This window comes from Anas acuta, unplaced genomic scaffold, assembly GCF_963932015.1.
Source record: "Anas acuta unplaced genomic scaffold, bAnaAcu1.1 SCAFFOLD_417, whole genome shotgun sequence".
Classification (NCBI taxonomy): Eukaryota; Metazoa; Chordata; class Aves; order Anseriformes; family Anatidae; genus Anas; species Anas acuta.
The window spans coordinates 1-15,842 of record NW_027076140.1 but is presented as its reverse complement, the minus strand read 5'-3'; the positions used below and the strand labels follow the sequence as shown (position 1 = coordinate 15,842).

Below are 15,842 nucleotides of genomic sequence, written 5' to 3'. Positions count from 1 at the left end.
GGGGTGCGTGTGCAAGGGGTGCTTGTGCAAGGGGGGGGTGTGTGCAAAATTCCCACGTGCCAGGGGCACCTGTGCACGGGGGGGGGCTTGCACGAAGGACGCGTGTGCAAGGGCTCTGCTTGCACACGAGTGTGCAAAAGGGGGGGGCGATCCCAAAAAGCACACGGCGGGGGGGGGGTCACGAGCCTTTATTTGAGGGGGGGGCGGGGGGGGCTGTACAGGGCCTGGCCCCGCCCCGGGGGGGGGTCCCGAGGGGGTGGGGCCCAAGCAGGGAAAAAGGGGGGGGCGCTGTGACGTCATACCGTGGTGCCCCCCCCCGGGGGGGGGGGGGTGAGCTGCCAGTGGGGGGGGGGGGCGTGGGGGGGCTCGGGGGGGTGGGGGCTGGAATGTGATGAAGTGCCCGAAAATGGGGGGGGGGGCTCAAGGGGGGGGGCAGGGATGGTGGGGGGCATAATTGGGGGGGGGCACAAAGGGAGGGGGGGTCCCCAACGTTGGGGGTCCCAGGACATGGGGGGGGGGCATAGGTGGGGGGGGAGTCCCCTAAATGGGGGGGGGGCGTCCCACACTGGAGGGGGTCCCAAAATTGGGGGGCCCCAATCTGGGGGTCCCTGTACTCGGGGGGGGGGATCCCAGACTGGGGGGGGGGGGTCCCGGGACACAGTGGGGGGGGCAGTGTAAAAATTAACATTTTCCCCCCCAAAATGAGCTTAAAAATGTGATTTATTTTTTTGGGGGGGGGTGGCACTTGGGTGCTGGGGGGGGTCCCCTTTATTGGGGGGGGGTCCCTAGGCTGGGGGGGGTGGTCCCAAGGTCCCCATGGTGGGGGGGGGGGTCCCCGGGGTGTCCCCATGCTGGGGGTGGCACTTGGGTGCTGGGGGGGGGTCCCCATTATGGGGGGGGTCCCTATTATAGGGGGGGTCCCCATTAAGGTGGGGGTGTCCCCATTATGGGGGGGTCCCCTTGGGGTGTCCCCATACTTGGGGAGGGTCCCCATTATGGGGGGGGGTCCCTATTATGGGGGGGTCCCCATATTTTGGGGGGGGGCATTATTGGGTGGGGGTCCCTTGGGGTGTCCCCATACTTCGGGTGGTCCCTACTATGGGGGGGGTGTCCCCATATTTGGGGGTGTCCCCATTAAGGGGGGGGGTCCCCAGGGTGGGGAGTGGCTGGGGGGGTCCCCACTTTTGGGGGGGGTCCCCACACTTGGGGGGGGTCCCCTTGGGGATATCCCCATGGTGGGGGTGTCCCCATACCTGGGTGGGGGGGGGGGCCCTATGCTGGTGGGGGGGGGGGTCCCTTGGGGTGCTCCCCCCTCCCCCCTCAGGCAAACACCTGCCTCTTGGGGGGGGGCTGCTCGGGGGGCGGGGGCGGGGGGGGGCCCAGCTGGGTTTGGGGGGGGGGGGCCCAGCAGGTTGGGGCTGGGGGTGGCCTCGGACCAGTCGGGGAGGGAGGGGGGCGAGGGGCTGGCCCAGGGCTCGGGGGTCTCGGGGGAGGGGGTGAGGTAGGGGTGCTCGCTGGGCACCCCCAGGAAGGCCCCCCCATACTCCTCCCCCCCCCCGGGGAAATAAGGGGGGACCCCCCCACCACCCCCCCCACCCTGGGGGGAGCGGGGGCGGGGGTCCGCGCCCCACGGCGCCGGGGGGCAGCAGGAGGGTGGGGGCGAAGCTTTGCCCCGGGGGAGGGGGCAAGGGGGGGTGCGGGGGGGGCCCCCAAGCCGGGGTGGGGGGCACCTCGGCCGTGCCACTCGTAGGGGACGGCCACCAAACGGGACGAAGGGGGGGGCGGGGGGGGGGACGACGACGGGACCCCCGGCCCCCCCCCCCCCGGCAGCCTCGCCACCCCCAGGGCGACGGCGAAAGAAGGGGGGGGCCCCGACGGCGGCGGCGGTTCCAAGCCGGTGGGAGGGGGGGGGGGCACCCCAAAAAGCCGGGGGACGCCGGGTTGGGCCCGTAGGGTGACCCCAAAGACTCGACGGGGGACAAGGTGACCGAGCTCTCCAACCCGGGGGGGCACTCGGTTTTTTTACCGCGCCCTTTGGCCCCCCCTTTCCCGCCCCCCCCGGGCCGCCGGCTCTTTTTGGGGGGCAGGAAGGCGACGGCGGCGGAAGAAGAAGCAGAAGAAGAAGAAGAAGGGAGCCCCAATAAAGCCGGGGGGGGCACGGAGGTGGCGGCGGCGGGGGGGCTGCGGCCCCCCCCGTGGTGGTCCAGCAGGCGGACGATGTCGTGGTGGCGGCGTTGGTGGCCGATGTCCCGGGGGAGGCGGTCCAGGTGGTCGCTGATGTCGCGGTTGGCGCTGTGCTCCAGGAGGATGCGCGCCGCCTCGTAGCTGCCCTCCCGGGCGGCCAGGAACAGCGGGGTTTCCTCCTGGGGGGGGTGGAAAGGGAGGGGGGGGTGAGGGAAGGGTGGGGGGGGTGAGGGAAGGGTAAGGGGGGAGGTGGGGGAGCGATTTGGGGCAATGGGGGTGTGTGTCGGGGGGGGGTGGGGTCAATGGGGTGGCTCCGTGGGGTAATGGGGATATGTCCTGGGGGTAATGGGGGCAATGGGACACCTCTTGGGGTCAATGGGGTGGCTCCGCGGGGTAATGGGGACAGATCCTGGGGGGTAATGGGGGCAATGGGACACCTGTTGGGGTCAATGGGGTCAATGGGACACCTCTTGGGGTCAATGGGACATCTCCAGGGGTCAATGGGATCAATGCGACACCTCTTGGGATCAATGGGATCAATGGGACATCTCTTAGGGTCAATGGGGCATCTCCTGGGGGCAATGGGATCAATTGGTCGTCTTTTAGGGTCAATGAGATCAATGGAACATCTCCTAGGGTCAATGGGATCAATGGGGCGGCCCTGTGGGGCAATGGGACACCTCTTGGGGTCAATGGGACACCTCTTGGGGTCAATGGGACCAATGGGACACCTCTTGGGGTCAATGGGATCAATGGGACGGCTCTGTGGGGCAATGGGGATATGTCCTGGGGGCAACGGGGTCAATGGGACACCTGTTGGAGTCAATGGGATCAATAGGACACCTGTTGGGGTCAATGGGACATCTCCAGGGGTCAATGGGACCAATGGGACACCTCTTGGGGTCAATGTGTTCAATGGGACACATGTTAGGGTCAATGGGGCATCTCCTGGGGGTAATGGGATTAATGGGTCGTCTCCTAGGGTCAATGGGATCAATGGGACACCTCTTGGGGTCAACGGGGCAGCTCCTGGGGTCAATGGGATCAATGGGGCATCTCCTGGGGTCAATGGGACACCTCTTGGGATCAATGGGGCATCTCTTAGGGTCAATGGGACCAATGGGACACCTCCTGGGGTCAATGGGGCACCTCCTGGGGCTGTGGGGTGCGCACGCCCCAGGGGAACGGGGTCTGGGGGACATCTGGCCGCTGGGGGGTCCCCCCTTGGGGGCGGGGGTCCCTGTGGGGTGGCCCCCCCACCTTGCTGTCCTGCATGTCCTTGTTGGCCCCGTTCTTCAGCAGCGCCAGCGTCGCCTCCAGGTTGTTCACGGCCGCCGCCCAGTGCAGGGCCGATTTCCCTGGGGGGGGGCACAGGAGGGTGAGACCAGGACCCCCCCCCCAGAACCCCATGGGCACCCCCGGACACCCCCAGGACACCCCCAGCCCCCACCCCAAGGACACCCCCAGACACCCCCCCAGGACACCCCCACACCCCACAGGATGCCCCCAGGACACCCCAAAACACCCCCAGACCCCCCCCAGGACATCCCTAGACACCCCCTCCCAGGTCCCCTAAGGACACCCCCAGACCCCCCCCACCCCAGACATCTCTAGGACACCCCCACACCCCCCAGGATGCCCCCAGGACACCCCAAAATACCCCCAGACCCCCCCACGGACACCCCCACACCCCCCAGAACACCCCTAGACACCCCCAGACCCCCCCAGGTCCCCCAAAACACCCCCAAACCCCCCCAGACACCCCCAAAACACCCCCAGGTCACCCCAAACACCTCCAGACCACCTCCCAGCCCCCCCTAGCACCCCACCAACCCCCTTCCAGACCCCCCCAGGTCCCCCAGGACACCCCCAGGACACCCCCACACGCCCCAGAACACCCCCAGACCCCCCCAGGTCCCCCAAAACACCCCCAGACCCCCCCAGGACACCCCTAGACCCCCCCAAACACCCCCAAAACACCCCCAGGTCCCCCAAAACACCCCCAGACCACCTCCAAGCCCCCCCTAGCACCCCACCAACCCCCTTCCAGACCCCCCCCCCCGACCCCTAGAGCGCCCCCCCCCTCCCAAAACCCCCCCCCCCACCGGTCTCATCGACGGCGTTGACGTCGGCGTGGCAGGCGATGAGCTCCTCCACCATGCCCTCCACCGCCAGGCGCGCCGCCAGGATGAGCGCGGTGGAGCCGTCGGCCATGCGGGCGTCCAGGTCGGTCGAGCGGTTCCGGATCAGGATCTGGGGGGGTCGGGAGGGGGTGGGGGGGGCAGTGGGGTGAGGGGGGGTCAATTTGGGGGTGCGGTGGAGGGAGGGGTAAGGGGGTGCCCCATAATGGGGTTGTTGGAGTTGGGGAGTGCGGCGGGGCTCCAAGGCACGGGGGGGTTCATCGGGGCGGCGCCCAAGTACTGGTGGTCTTGGTGGGTGCCCCATGACCAAGGGTGGCACCCCATAACTGATGGTGGCACCCCATGACCCATGGAAGCACCCCATGACCCATGGAAGCACCCCATGACTGATGGTGGCATCCCATGACCAATGGAAGTGCCCCATGACCCATGGTGGCACCCCATAACTGATGGTGGCACCCCATGACCCATGGAAGCACCCCATGACCCATGGTGGCACCCCATGACCCATGGTGGCACCCCAAGACCAATAGTGGCACCCCATGACCCATGGTGGCACCCCATAACTGATGGTGGCACCCCATGACCCATGGAAGCACCCCATGACTGATGGTGGCACCCCATGACCGAGGGTGGCATCCCATGACCCATGGTGGCACTCCATGACCGATGGTGGCACCCCATGACCCATGGTGGCTCCCCATGACCAACAGTGGTACCCCATGACCAATGGAAGCACCCCATGACCAATGGTGGCACCCCATGATCCATGGTGGCACCCCATAACCTATGGTGGCATCCCATGACCCATGGTGGCACCCCATGACCAATGGTGGCACCCCATGACCGATGGTGGCACCCCATGACCAACAGTTGTACCCCATGACCAATGGAAGCACCCCATGACCAATGGTGGCACCCCATGATCCATGGTGGGTGCCCCATGACTCTTGGTGGCGTCCCATGACTGATGGTGGCACCCCATGGCCCATAGCGGCACCCCATGACCCATGGTGGCACCCCATAACTGATGGTGGCACCCCATGACCCGTGGAAGCACCCCATGACCAATGGCGGCACCCCATGACCAACAGTGGCACCCCCTGACCCTATGACGGCAGGAAATGCCCTACAACCACTGACCCTGCTGGGCGCCCCTTAACCATGTCAGGTGCCCCACAACCACGTTGGGTGCCCCAATGACCATGCTGGTTGTCCCATAACCATGTTGGGTGCCCCACAATCATCTGGGTGCCAAATGACCTTGCCAGGTGCCCCATAACCATGTTGGGTGCCCCATGACCATGTTGGGTGCCCCATGATGAAACTGGGTGCCCCAGGACCACGCTGGGTGCTCCATAACCATGTTGGGTGCCCCATGACCACGCTGGGAGCCCCATAACCATGCTGGGTGCCCCATGGTGATGCTGGGTGTCCCATAGCCAAGTTGAATGCCCCATAATCATTTGGGTGCCCCACGACCTTGCTGGGTGCCCCATAACCATGTTGGGTGCCCCACAACCATGTTGGGTGCCCCATGGCCACGCTGGGAGCCCCATAACCATGCTGGGTGCCCCATGGTGATGCTGGGTGTCCCATAACCACGTTGGGTGCCCCATATAACCACGCTGGTCACCCCATAACCACGTAGGGTGCCCCATAACCATGCTGGGTGCCCCATATAACCAAGTTGGGTGCCCCATAACCACACCGGGCACCCCATAACCACACCAGGCACCCCATAACCACCCCAGACACCCCATCACCACCCCGGACACCCCACAACCACCCCGGTCTCCCCCCCACCTGGAAGACCCCCTGCGCGTCGGCGGTGACGGCGGCGTGCAGCGGCGTGCGCCCGGTGTTGTCCTGGGCGTTGGTGTCGGCGCCGGCGTCCAGGAGGCGTTTGGCGGCGTCGGCGCGGGCGTAGCGGGCGGCCAGGTGCAGGGCGGTCTCGCCCGTGCGATCCGTTTGGGCGCCCAGGCTGGCGCCCTGGCAGATGAGGTCGCCGATGATGCCGGCCGAAGCGTCCTCGCCCTCCTCATCCTCGGCCACCTCGGCCTCCGCGCCCCCCCCGCAGAAGGAGGCCAGCATCAGCGGCGTGAAGCCGTCTGCGTTGGGGGGGACACGGAAATGGGGGGGGGGTCTTCCTGGTGGTCTCGGACCCTAAATCAGTCCCTGCCAGGTCCCGGCTGGCCCCAAAAGCCGTGGTTGCCTCCTCGTCCCGTCCCATCCTACTCCTGGCCCCATAGCCATGATGGCCCCACGGTGGCCCTACAAGGGCCGTGGTGGCCCCATGCCCATGGTGGTCCCACAGGGAATCCTACCTGACCCTACAATGCCCCCCCATCCCCATTGGGGTCCACCATGCCCCATGTCCATCCTACCTGACCCTACAACGCCCCCCATAGCCATAGGGGTCCCCCATGTCCCATGTCCATCCTACCTGACCCCACAACGCCCCCATCGCCATTGGGGTCCCCTATGCCCCACATCCATCCTACCTGACCCTACAATGCCCCCCCAAACCCACAGGGGTCCCCCATGCCCCATGTCCATCCCACCTGACCCCACAACACCCCCCCATCCCCATTGGGGTCCCCCATGCCCCACATCCATCCTACCTGACCCTAGAACCCTACAATGCCCCCCCCATCCCCATTGGGGTCCTCCAAGCCCCACACCCATCCTACCTGACCCTACAATGCCCCCCCATCCCCATTGGGGTCCCCCAAACCCCACACCCATCCTACCTGACCCTACAATGCCCCCCCCATACCTATGGTAGTCCCCCACACCCCACATCCATCCTATCTGACCCTACAACACCCCCCCCATACCCATAGGGGTCCCCCATACCCCACATCCATCCTACCTGATCCTACAATGCCCCCCCATCCCCACTGGGGTCCCCCAAACCCCACACCCATCCTACCTGACCCCACAACGCCCCCCCATACCCATTGGGTTCCCCCAAGCCCCACGTCCATCCTACCTGACCCCATAACGCCCCCCCATCCCCATTGGGGTCCCCCAAGCCCCACGTCCATCCTCCCTGACCCTACAACGCCCCCCCATCCCCATTGGGGTCCCCCAAGCCCCACGTCCATCCTACCTGACCCTACAACAACCCCCCATCCCCTTTGGGGTCCCCCATGCCCCACATCCATCCTACCTGACCCCACAACACCCCCCCATCCCCATTGGGGTCCCCCAAGCCCCACATCCATCCTATCTGACCCCATAATGCTCCCCCATCCCCATTGGGATCCCCCAAGCCCCACCTCCACCCACCTGACCCCACAACGCCCCTAACCCCACGGGGGGTCCCCCAGCCATACCAATTTTCACCCCCCCCTTGCCCCACCTGGCCCTCGGACGTTGACGTCCACGCAGTCGGAGTCGAACTCCCCCTGGGGGGGGGTCAGCGCCATGGTGGGGGGCATGCGGATGTCGGCGGCCACCAGGTGATGCTGGGTCCACTGCCGGCAATCCACGGGGTCCTGGGGCTCTGCGCCCCCCTCCTCCACCTGCCGGACCCCCCCCACCGTCACCCTTTTTTTTTAGGGGGGGGCGGGGTTGAGGGACCCCCACACAAAAGGGTGCTGGGGTACGGGGCCCCCACACCCGTGAAGATGCCCGAGGTGAGGGTGCTGGGACCCCCCCCCACCGTGCACCCATGGGGGTGTTCAATGAGGGGTGCCGGGACCCCCACCCACCTATGAGGGTGTTGGGACGCCCCCCCCAGTCTGTATGGGTGTCCAGAAGTGAGGGTGCTGGGACCCCCACCCATGGGGGCACCCAGAATCGGGGGCTCTGGGACCCCCACCCATGGGAGCACCAGGATCTGGGGGGCTCTGGGACCCCCACCCATGGGGGCACCCAAAATCGGGTGTGCTGGGACCCCCACCCATGGGGGCACCAAGATCTGGGGAGCTGGGACCCCCACCCATGGGGGCACCCACACATGGGGGTGCTGGGACCCCCCCCCCATGGGGGCACAAAGATCTGGAGGATTCTGGGACCCCCACCCATGGGGGCACCCAAAATCGGGGGTTCTGGGACCCCCACCCATGGGAGCACCCAGACCAAAGCTGGGGCTAAGGGGACACCTTGCTGGGGGGGGGTGTACTGGGACCCCGTGACCCCCCCGGTGACCCCCCCGGTGCCCCCCCCCCAAGTACCTTGAGCCGCTTGGCCTCGGGGCAGGCGCCCTCCGACCACTCCTCCGAGGGCTCCCCCACCAGGCTCTCGCCCTTCCCCATCGTCCTGGGGGGGGGGGGGGGGCAGGTGTCAGCCACTCTGGGTGGGGGCACCCCCAGCTGCACCAGTACCCCCCCAGTTCCCACATCCCCACCATCCCCAGTGCCCCCCAGTTGTCCCAGTGCCCCCCAGCTCCCTCATTCCCACCATCCCAGTGTCCACCAGTTGCCCCAGTACTCCCCCAGCCCCCTACCCCAGTGCCCCCCAGTTGCCCCAGTACACCTCAGCTCCCTCATCCCCCCATCCCCAGTGCTCCTAGCTTCCTCACCCTAATCCCAGTGGCCCCTAGTGCCCCCCAGCTCTCCCACCCCCCAATCCCAGTGCCCCCCAGTAGCCCCAGTATCCCCCCAGCTCCCTCCATTCCCCCATCCCAGTGCCCCCCAGCTCCCCCACCCCCCAATCCTAGTGCCCCCCAGTTGTCCCAGTATCCCCCCAGTATCCCCCCATCCATCCCTCCATCCCAGTGACCCCAGTTGCCCCAGTACCTCCCCAGGTCCCCCACCCCAATCCCAGTGCATCCCAGCTTCCCTACCCACCAATCCCAGTGCCGCCCACCTCCCCCTACTCACCATCCCCAGTGCCCCCCAGTTGTCCCAGTGCCCCCAGCTCCCCCATCCCAATCCCAGTGCCCCCCAGTTGCCCCAGTAACCCCCCAGCTCCCCCATCCCCCCATCCCAGTGCCCCCAGTTGCCCCAGTACCTCCCCATTCCCGATCCCAGTGCCTCCCAGCTCCCCCACAACCCAACCCAGTGCCCCCCAGCTCCCCCACAACCCAATCCCAGTTCCCCCCAGTGCCTCCCAGTGCCCCCCAGTCCTCACTTCATGCCCAGGGCGTCCTGCCCCACGGGCTCCCTCCTGTCCTTGTTGCTGCCCTTGGCCAGGCTGAAGCCCTCGGGGAACCAGAGGGTGCTGTGCTCCCGCTTGCGCCGCGCCACCAGTACTCCCAGTACGGCGATGGCCAGCAGGATCAGGCCCCCCACCACCACCAGCGGCAGCAGCCGCACCGGGTCCGGCTCCTCGGGGAGTTTGTCCCCTGTGGGATGGGGGCGGTCAGGGCGGGGGTGGCACGGGGGTGCCAGGGGGGCTGGGGGGACCAGTGGGGTGCTGGGGACACCAGTGGGGTGCTGGCACCATGGGGCCACCCATCCCATTAGAGACACCCATCCCATTAGGGACACCCATCCCACTGGGGACACCCATCCCATTGGGGACACCATAAGGGTGCTGGGGACACCAGCGGGGTGCTGGTACCATGGGGACACCCATCCCATTAGGGACACCCATCCCATTAGGGTCACCATAAGCGTACTGGGACCATGGAGCCACCCATCCCACTGGGGACACCATAAGGGCGCTGGGGACACCAGTGGGGTGATGGCACCATTGGGTCACCCATCCCATTGGGGTCACCCATCCTATTAGGGACACCCATCCCAGTAGGGACACCATCAGGGTGCTGGCACCATGAGGACACCAATCCCATTGGGGTCACCCATCCCACTGGGGCCACCATAAGGGTACTGGGACCATGGAGCCACCCATCCCATTGGGGTCACCATTGGGGTGCTGGCACCATGGGGACACCCATCCCTTTAGGGTCACCCATCCCATTGGGGTCACCCATCCCAGTATGGACACCATTGGGGTGATGGCACCATTGGGTCACCCATCCCATCGGGGCCACCATCCCTCACTGTCCCTTGTCCCCGGGGGGTCCCCTCCCCTTGTCCCGGGGGGGCCCTCACCGCGCACGGCCTTGATGGGGTATGGGAAGTGGAGGCGCTCGAGGGCGGAGAGGGCGCCCAGGAAGTCGGCGGCGCTGCGGGCGTCGGGGAAGCACTGAGCGGAGCCCTGCCAGCACAGCCGGTTGTCGATCTCCAGCGTCACCACCGAGCTGCGGGGACACCGCCGTCAGGGGGGGCACGGGGGGAATGGGGGCAACGGGGGGAATGGGGACATGGGGGGGAATGGGGGCAACGGGGGGAATGGGGACATGGGGGGGAATGGGGACATGGGGGGGAATGGGGACATGGGGGGGAATGGGGACACAGGGGGGAATGGGGACACCGCCGTCAGGGGGGGCACGGGGGGAATGGGGACAATGGGGGGAATGGGGACACCGGGGGGAATGGGGACATGGGGGGGAATGGGGACACCGGGGGGAATGGGGACACCACCGTCAGGGGGGGCACGGGGGGAATGGGGGCATGGGGGGGAATGGGGACACCGGGGGGAATGGGGACATGGGGGGGAATGGGGACATTGGGGGGAATGGGGGCACAGGGGGGAATGGGGACAACGGGGGGAATGGGGACACAGGGGGGAATGGGGACACAGGGGGGAATGGGGACACCGCCGTCAGGGGGGGCATGGGGGGGAATGGGGACACAGGGGGGAATGGGGACACCGCCGTCAGGGGGGGCAGGGGGGGTAATGGGGGCAACGGGGGGAATGGGGGCACCAGGGGGAATGGGGACACTGGGGGGAATGGGGGCATGGGGGGAATGGGGGCACCGGGGGGAATGGGGACGCCGGGGGGAATGGGGGCACCGCGGTCAGCGGGGTCCACGGGAGGGGTAATGGGGGCACGAGGGGGAATGGGGACACGAGGGGGAATGGGGGCACGGGGGGGAATGGGGCACGGGGGGCAGCAGGACACTGGGGGTAATGGGGGCACTGGGGGAAATGGGGACAACGGGGGGAATGGGGACATGGGGGGAATGGGGACACAGGGGGAAATGGGGACAACGGGGGGAATGGGGACATGGGGGGAATGGGGACACTGGGGGGAATGGGGACATGGGGGGAATGGGGACATGGGGGGAATGGGGACAACGGGGGTAATGGGGACACCGGGGGGAATGGGGACATGGGGGAATGGGGGCACGGGGGGAATGGGGACATGGGGGGGAATGGGGACAACGGGGGGAATGGGGGCACCGCCGTAAGGGGGGGCACGGGGGAATGGGGACACCGGGGGGTAATGGGGGCACTGGGGGTAATGGGGACACCAGGGGTAATGGGGACACCGGGGGGAATGGGGCCATGGGGGGTAATGGGGACACGGGGATAATGGGGTCCCCCAGTTCTTGGTGCATGGTGCCCGTGGCCCCCCCCGGTGCAGTGGGTGACCATTGGGTGGCCCTAAAGAACTGGCAGCTGAGGCCCCGTGGCACCCATGTCCCCCATCCCATATCCCCCACCCCATCCATCCCATCCCATCCCATCCCCATCCCATGCCACCCACAGCCCCCATCCCATAGCCCCCACCCCCACCCCATCCTATCTTTATCCCACCCACGGTCCCCATCCCATGTGCCCCCCTCCCATCCCATCCCATCCCATCCCATCTCCATTCCAGTCCCAATCCCAATCCATCCCATCCCATCCCTGTTGCCTATCCCATCCCATGTCCCCCCACCCCATATCCCCCACCCCATCCATCTGAACCCATCCCACCAAGAGCTCCCATCCCACATCCCCCACCCCATCCACCCCACCCCACCCCACCCCATCCCATCCCATGTCCCCCATCCCATATCCCCAAACCCATCCATCCCATCCCACCCCATCCCAACTATTCTTATCCCAACCATGGCCCCCATCCCATCACCCCCACCCCACCCCATCCACATCACCCATCCCATCCCATCTGAACCATCCCACCCATGTCCCCCACCCCATATCCCCCACCCCATCCATCCCATCCCATCCCCATCCCATCCATGTTGCCTATCCCATCCCATCCCATCCCATCCCATCCATCCCATCCCATCCCATCCCATCCATCCATCCCATCCCATGTCCCCCACCCCATATCCCCCACCCCATCCACCCCATCCATCCCATCCCAATCCCACCCCACCCCAATCCCAATTCCCCCCCCACCCCCCCCTTTCCCCCCCCCCCCCACACCCCACTCACCCTATAACCTCCTCCCCCTCCCCTTGGGGGCTCTCCCCGTGGCCTGGATCCACCTCCCTCCTCTTCCTCCTCTTCGTCCCCTCTCGGGGTCGGTAATAGGGTCGGATCATGGGCTCCCCCCCGCGCGTCAGGCGGATGCGCAGGGAGGTGCGCAGGATGGTGCTGAGCCCCTGCAGGAAGGCGGCGCTGGCTCGGCGCAGCTCCCGGGGGGGCAACAGCACCGTCAGCACCAGGACCCCCCGGGCAAGGTTTTTGGGGGACGCGGGGGGGCGCAGTCCAGCCCGTCCCAAGCGCACTCCTCGCTGTTGCAGCCTTGGTCGCAGCGCCCGTCGGCGAAAGTGGTCGGAGCAGTACTGGGCGTACAGGGGGCTGCGGGGGGGGACAGGGGGGTTATGGGGTGGGTTATGGGGTGGGGGGGTTATGGGGTGGGGATGGGGTGGGGATGGGGTGGGTATGGAAGTGGTCGGAGCAGTACTGGGCGTACAGGGGGCTGCGGGGGGGGCAAGGTGTTATGGGGTGGGGGGGTTATGGGTGGGGGGGGAAGGAGGGGTTATGGGGTGGGATGGGGTGGGGATGGGGTCAGGGGGTGTATAGGGTGGGTATGGGGTGGGTATGGGGGGGGTATGGGGTGGGTATGGGGTGGGTATGGGGGGGGTATGGGGTGGGTATGGAAGTGGTCGGAGCAGTACTGGGCGTACAGGGGGCTGCGGGGGGGGGAACGGGGCGGTTATGGAGGGGGTTATGGGGTGGGTATGGGGTGTGGGGGGGTATGGGGTGGGTGTGGGGTGGATATGGGGTGGGGATGGGGGGGGGATGGGGAGGGTATGGGGTGGGTATGGAAGTGGTCGGAGCAGTACTGGGCGTACAGGGGGCTGCAGGGGGGGGGACAGGGTGGTTATGGGGTGGGTTATGGGGTGGGGGGGTTATGGGGTGGGTGCGGGGTGGGTGTGGGGTGGGTGTGGGGGGGTATGGGGTGGGTATGGGTGGGGATGGGGTGGGTATGGAAGTGGTCGGAGCAGTACTGGGCGTACAGGGGGCTGCGGGGGGGGGGCAAGGTGGTTATGGGGTGGGTTATGGGGTGGGGGGGGGAAGGAGGGGTTATGGGGGTGGGGATGGGGTGGGGGGGGTTATGGGGTGGGTGTGGGGTGGGTATGGGGTGGGTGTGGGGTGGGTATGGGAAGTGGTCGGAGCAGTACTGGGCGTACAGGGGGCTGCGGGGGGGGACAGGGGGGTTATGGGGTGGGTTATGGGGTGGGGGGTTATGGGGTGGGTGTGGGGTGGGTGTGGGGTGGATATGGGGTGGGGATGGGGTGGGTATGGAAGTGGTCAGAGCAGTACTGGGCATACAGGGGGCTGCGGGGGGGGCAAGGTGGTTATGGGGTGGGGGGGTTATGGGGTGGGTGTGGGGTGTGGGGGGTGTGGGGTGGGTATGGGGTGGGGTGGGGGGGGTGTAGGGGGTGGGTATGGAAGTGGTCGGAGCAGTACTGGGCGTACAGGGGGCTGCGGGGGGGGGACAGGGTGGTTATGGGGTAGGGGGGTTATGGGGTGGGGGGGTTATGGGGTGGGTGTGGGGTGGGTGTGGGGTGGGGATGGGGTGTAGGGGGTGGGTATGGAAGTGGTCAGAGCAGTACTGGGCGTACAGGGGGCTGCGGGGGGGGGGGCAAGGTGGTTATGGGGGGTTATGGGGTGGGGGGGTTATGGGGTGGGTATGGGGTGGGGGGGAGTAGGGGGTGGGTATGGGGTGGGTATGGAAGTGGTTGGAGCAGTACTGGGCGTACAGGGGGCTGCGGGGGGGGGGCAAGGTGGTTATGGGGTGGGGGGGTTATGGGGTGGGGGGGTATGGGGTGGGTATGGGGTGTGGGGGGTGTGGGGTGGATATGGGGTGGGGATGGGGGGGGTATGGGGTGGGGAGGGTGTAGGGGGTGGGTACAGGGTTGGTATGGGGTGGGGAGGGTTTAAGGGGGGTGGGGGGTGTAAGGGTGGTGGGGGGGACATGAGGACACAGAGGGGACATGGGGACATGGGGGGGCACTGGGGACATGTGGGGGACACAGGGAACACGGGGGGGGGGGTCACACCAGCCCCCCAACCACAGCACCCAGAACCCACTCACACACCGGGGGGGGGGGGGCACACATCAGGTGTGGGGAGGGGCTTCCTACAGGGCTGGGGGTGGGACGGGTGGGGACGGGTGACCACTGCCCCCCCCCCATGAAACCCCCCCCCCTTAAACCCCCCCCAAATCCCCTCACTCACTTGCAGGCGCGGGGGGGGGGCCGGCAGTCGAAGTTGTCGTAGAGGCACTGGGGGGTGTCGCAGCCCCCGTCGCAGCGCCCGTTCCCAAAAAGCCCCCGGCACTGGGGGGGGGGCGCAGTGCCTCCAGGGGTCCCCCACCCTCAGCGAGCAGTCCCCCCCCGTCCCAGCCGCACCCCGCAGTGTTACAGTGACCGGTCGCACACCCCGTCCCCCCCCAGCTCCTCGCAGCCCCCCCCCGGAGGGCACCCATCCGGCTCGGGGGAGGGGGGGGGCAACGTGGGGGGGGGCTCCTCCTGGCAGCGCGCCCCCCCGAAACCCGGGGGGCAAAGGCAGAGGGTGAAGGGGGGGGTGCGGGGAGGGGGCGCAGGTGCCCCCATTTAGGCAGGGGGGGCAGGGGGGGGGTGGTTGGTGTTTTTTTTTTTGGGGGGGGGGCAGCCGCTGCTGGCATTCGGCCCCCCCGAAGCCGGGGGGGCAGAGGCAGCGGGGGCCGGCGGGGGGGGGGCTGGCAGTGACCCCCGTTGGCGCACGAGAGGTGGCGGCAGGAGGGGGCCCGGCGCTCGCACTGGGGGCCCCCGAAACCCTGGGGGGGGGGGGAAGGAAAAAAAAAAAAAAAGGGGGGGGGGGGGAGAAAAGAATGGGGGGGGGAAGAAAAAAAAAAAAGGGGGGGGAAGAAAAAAAAAAAGGGGGGGGGAAGAAAAAAAGGGGGGGGGGAGAAAAAAAAGGGGGGGGGGGAGAAAAAAAGGGGGGGGGGAGAAAAAAAATGGGGGGGGGAAGAAAAAATGGGGGGGTCACGGGGGAGGGATTGATGGGGGGGCACCCCCTGCGGCGCACCCAGGAGCCCAAGCCCCCCCCCCCGGGCCCCCCCCAGCACCCAGAGGTGTCGCCCCCCCCCCCACCATGGCACCCCCCTGAGCCCCCCCCCCCCCAGCTCCCAGCCCCATAGAATGGGGGCAGCCCCCCCCCCCCCAATGGCACCCTGAGCCCCCACCCCCATGGAATGCCCCCCCCCCAGCCCCATGCCCCCCCCCGAGCCCCCCCCATCCCCATGGAATGCCCCCCCCCCAGCCCCATGCC

At 67.5% G+C, this 15,842-nt stretch overlaps 1 protein-coding gene across 1 annotated transcript; it reads right to left on the bottom strand.

Moving 5' to 3' along the window:
- Positions 1 to 1,031: 1,031 nt before the first annotated feature.
- Positions 1,032 to 14,908, bottom strand: LOC137849019 (neurogenic locus notch homolog protein 3-like; the record flags this gene model as incomplete). The annotated part of the gene is made up of 10 exons (XM_068668502.1): positions 1,032 to 2,363; positions 3,445 to 3,542; positions 4,290 to 4,437; positions 6,132 to 6,436; positions 7,693 to 7,855; positions 8,510 to 8,594; positions 9,408 to 9,621; positions 10,334 to 10,482; positions 12,513 to 12,881; positions 14,769 to 14,908. Coding segments are annotated over 10 exons (2,988 nt in total), but the record flags the coding sequence as incomplete, so codon positions are not given.
- Positions 14,909 to 15,842: the final 934 nt, after the last annotated feature.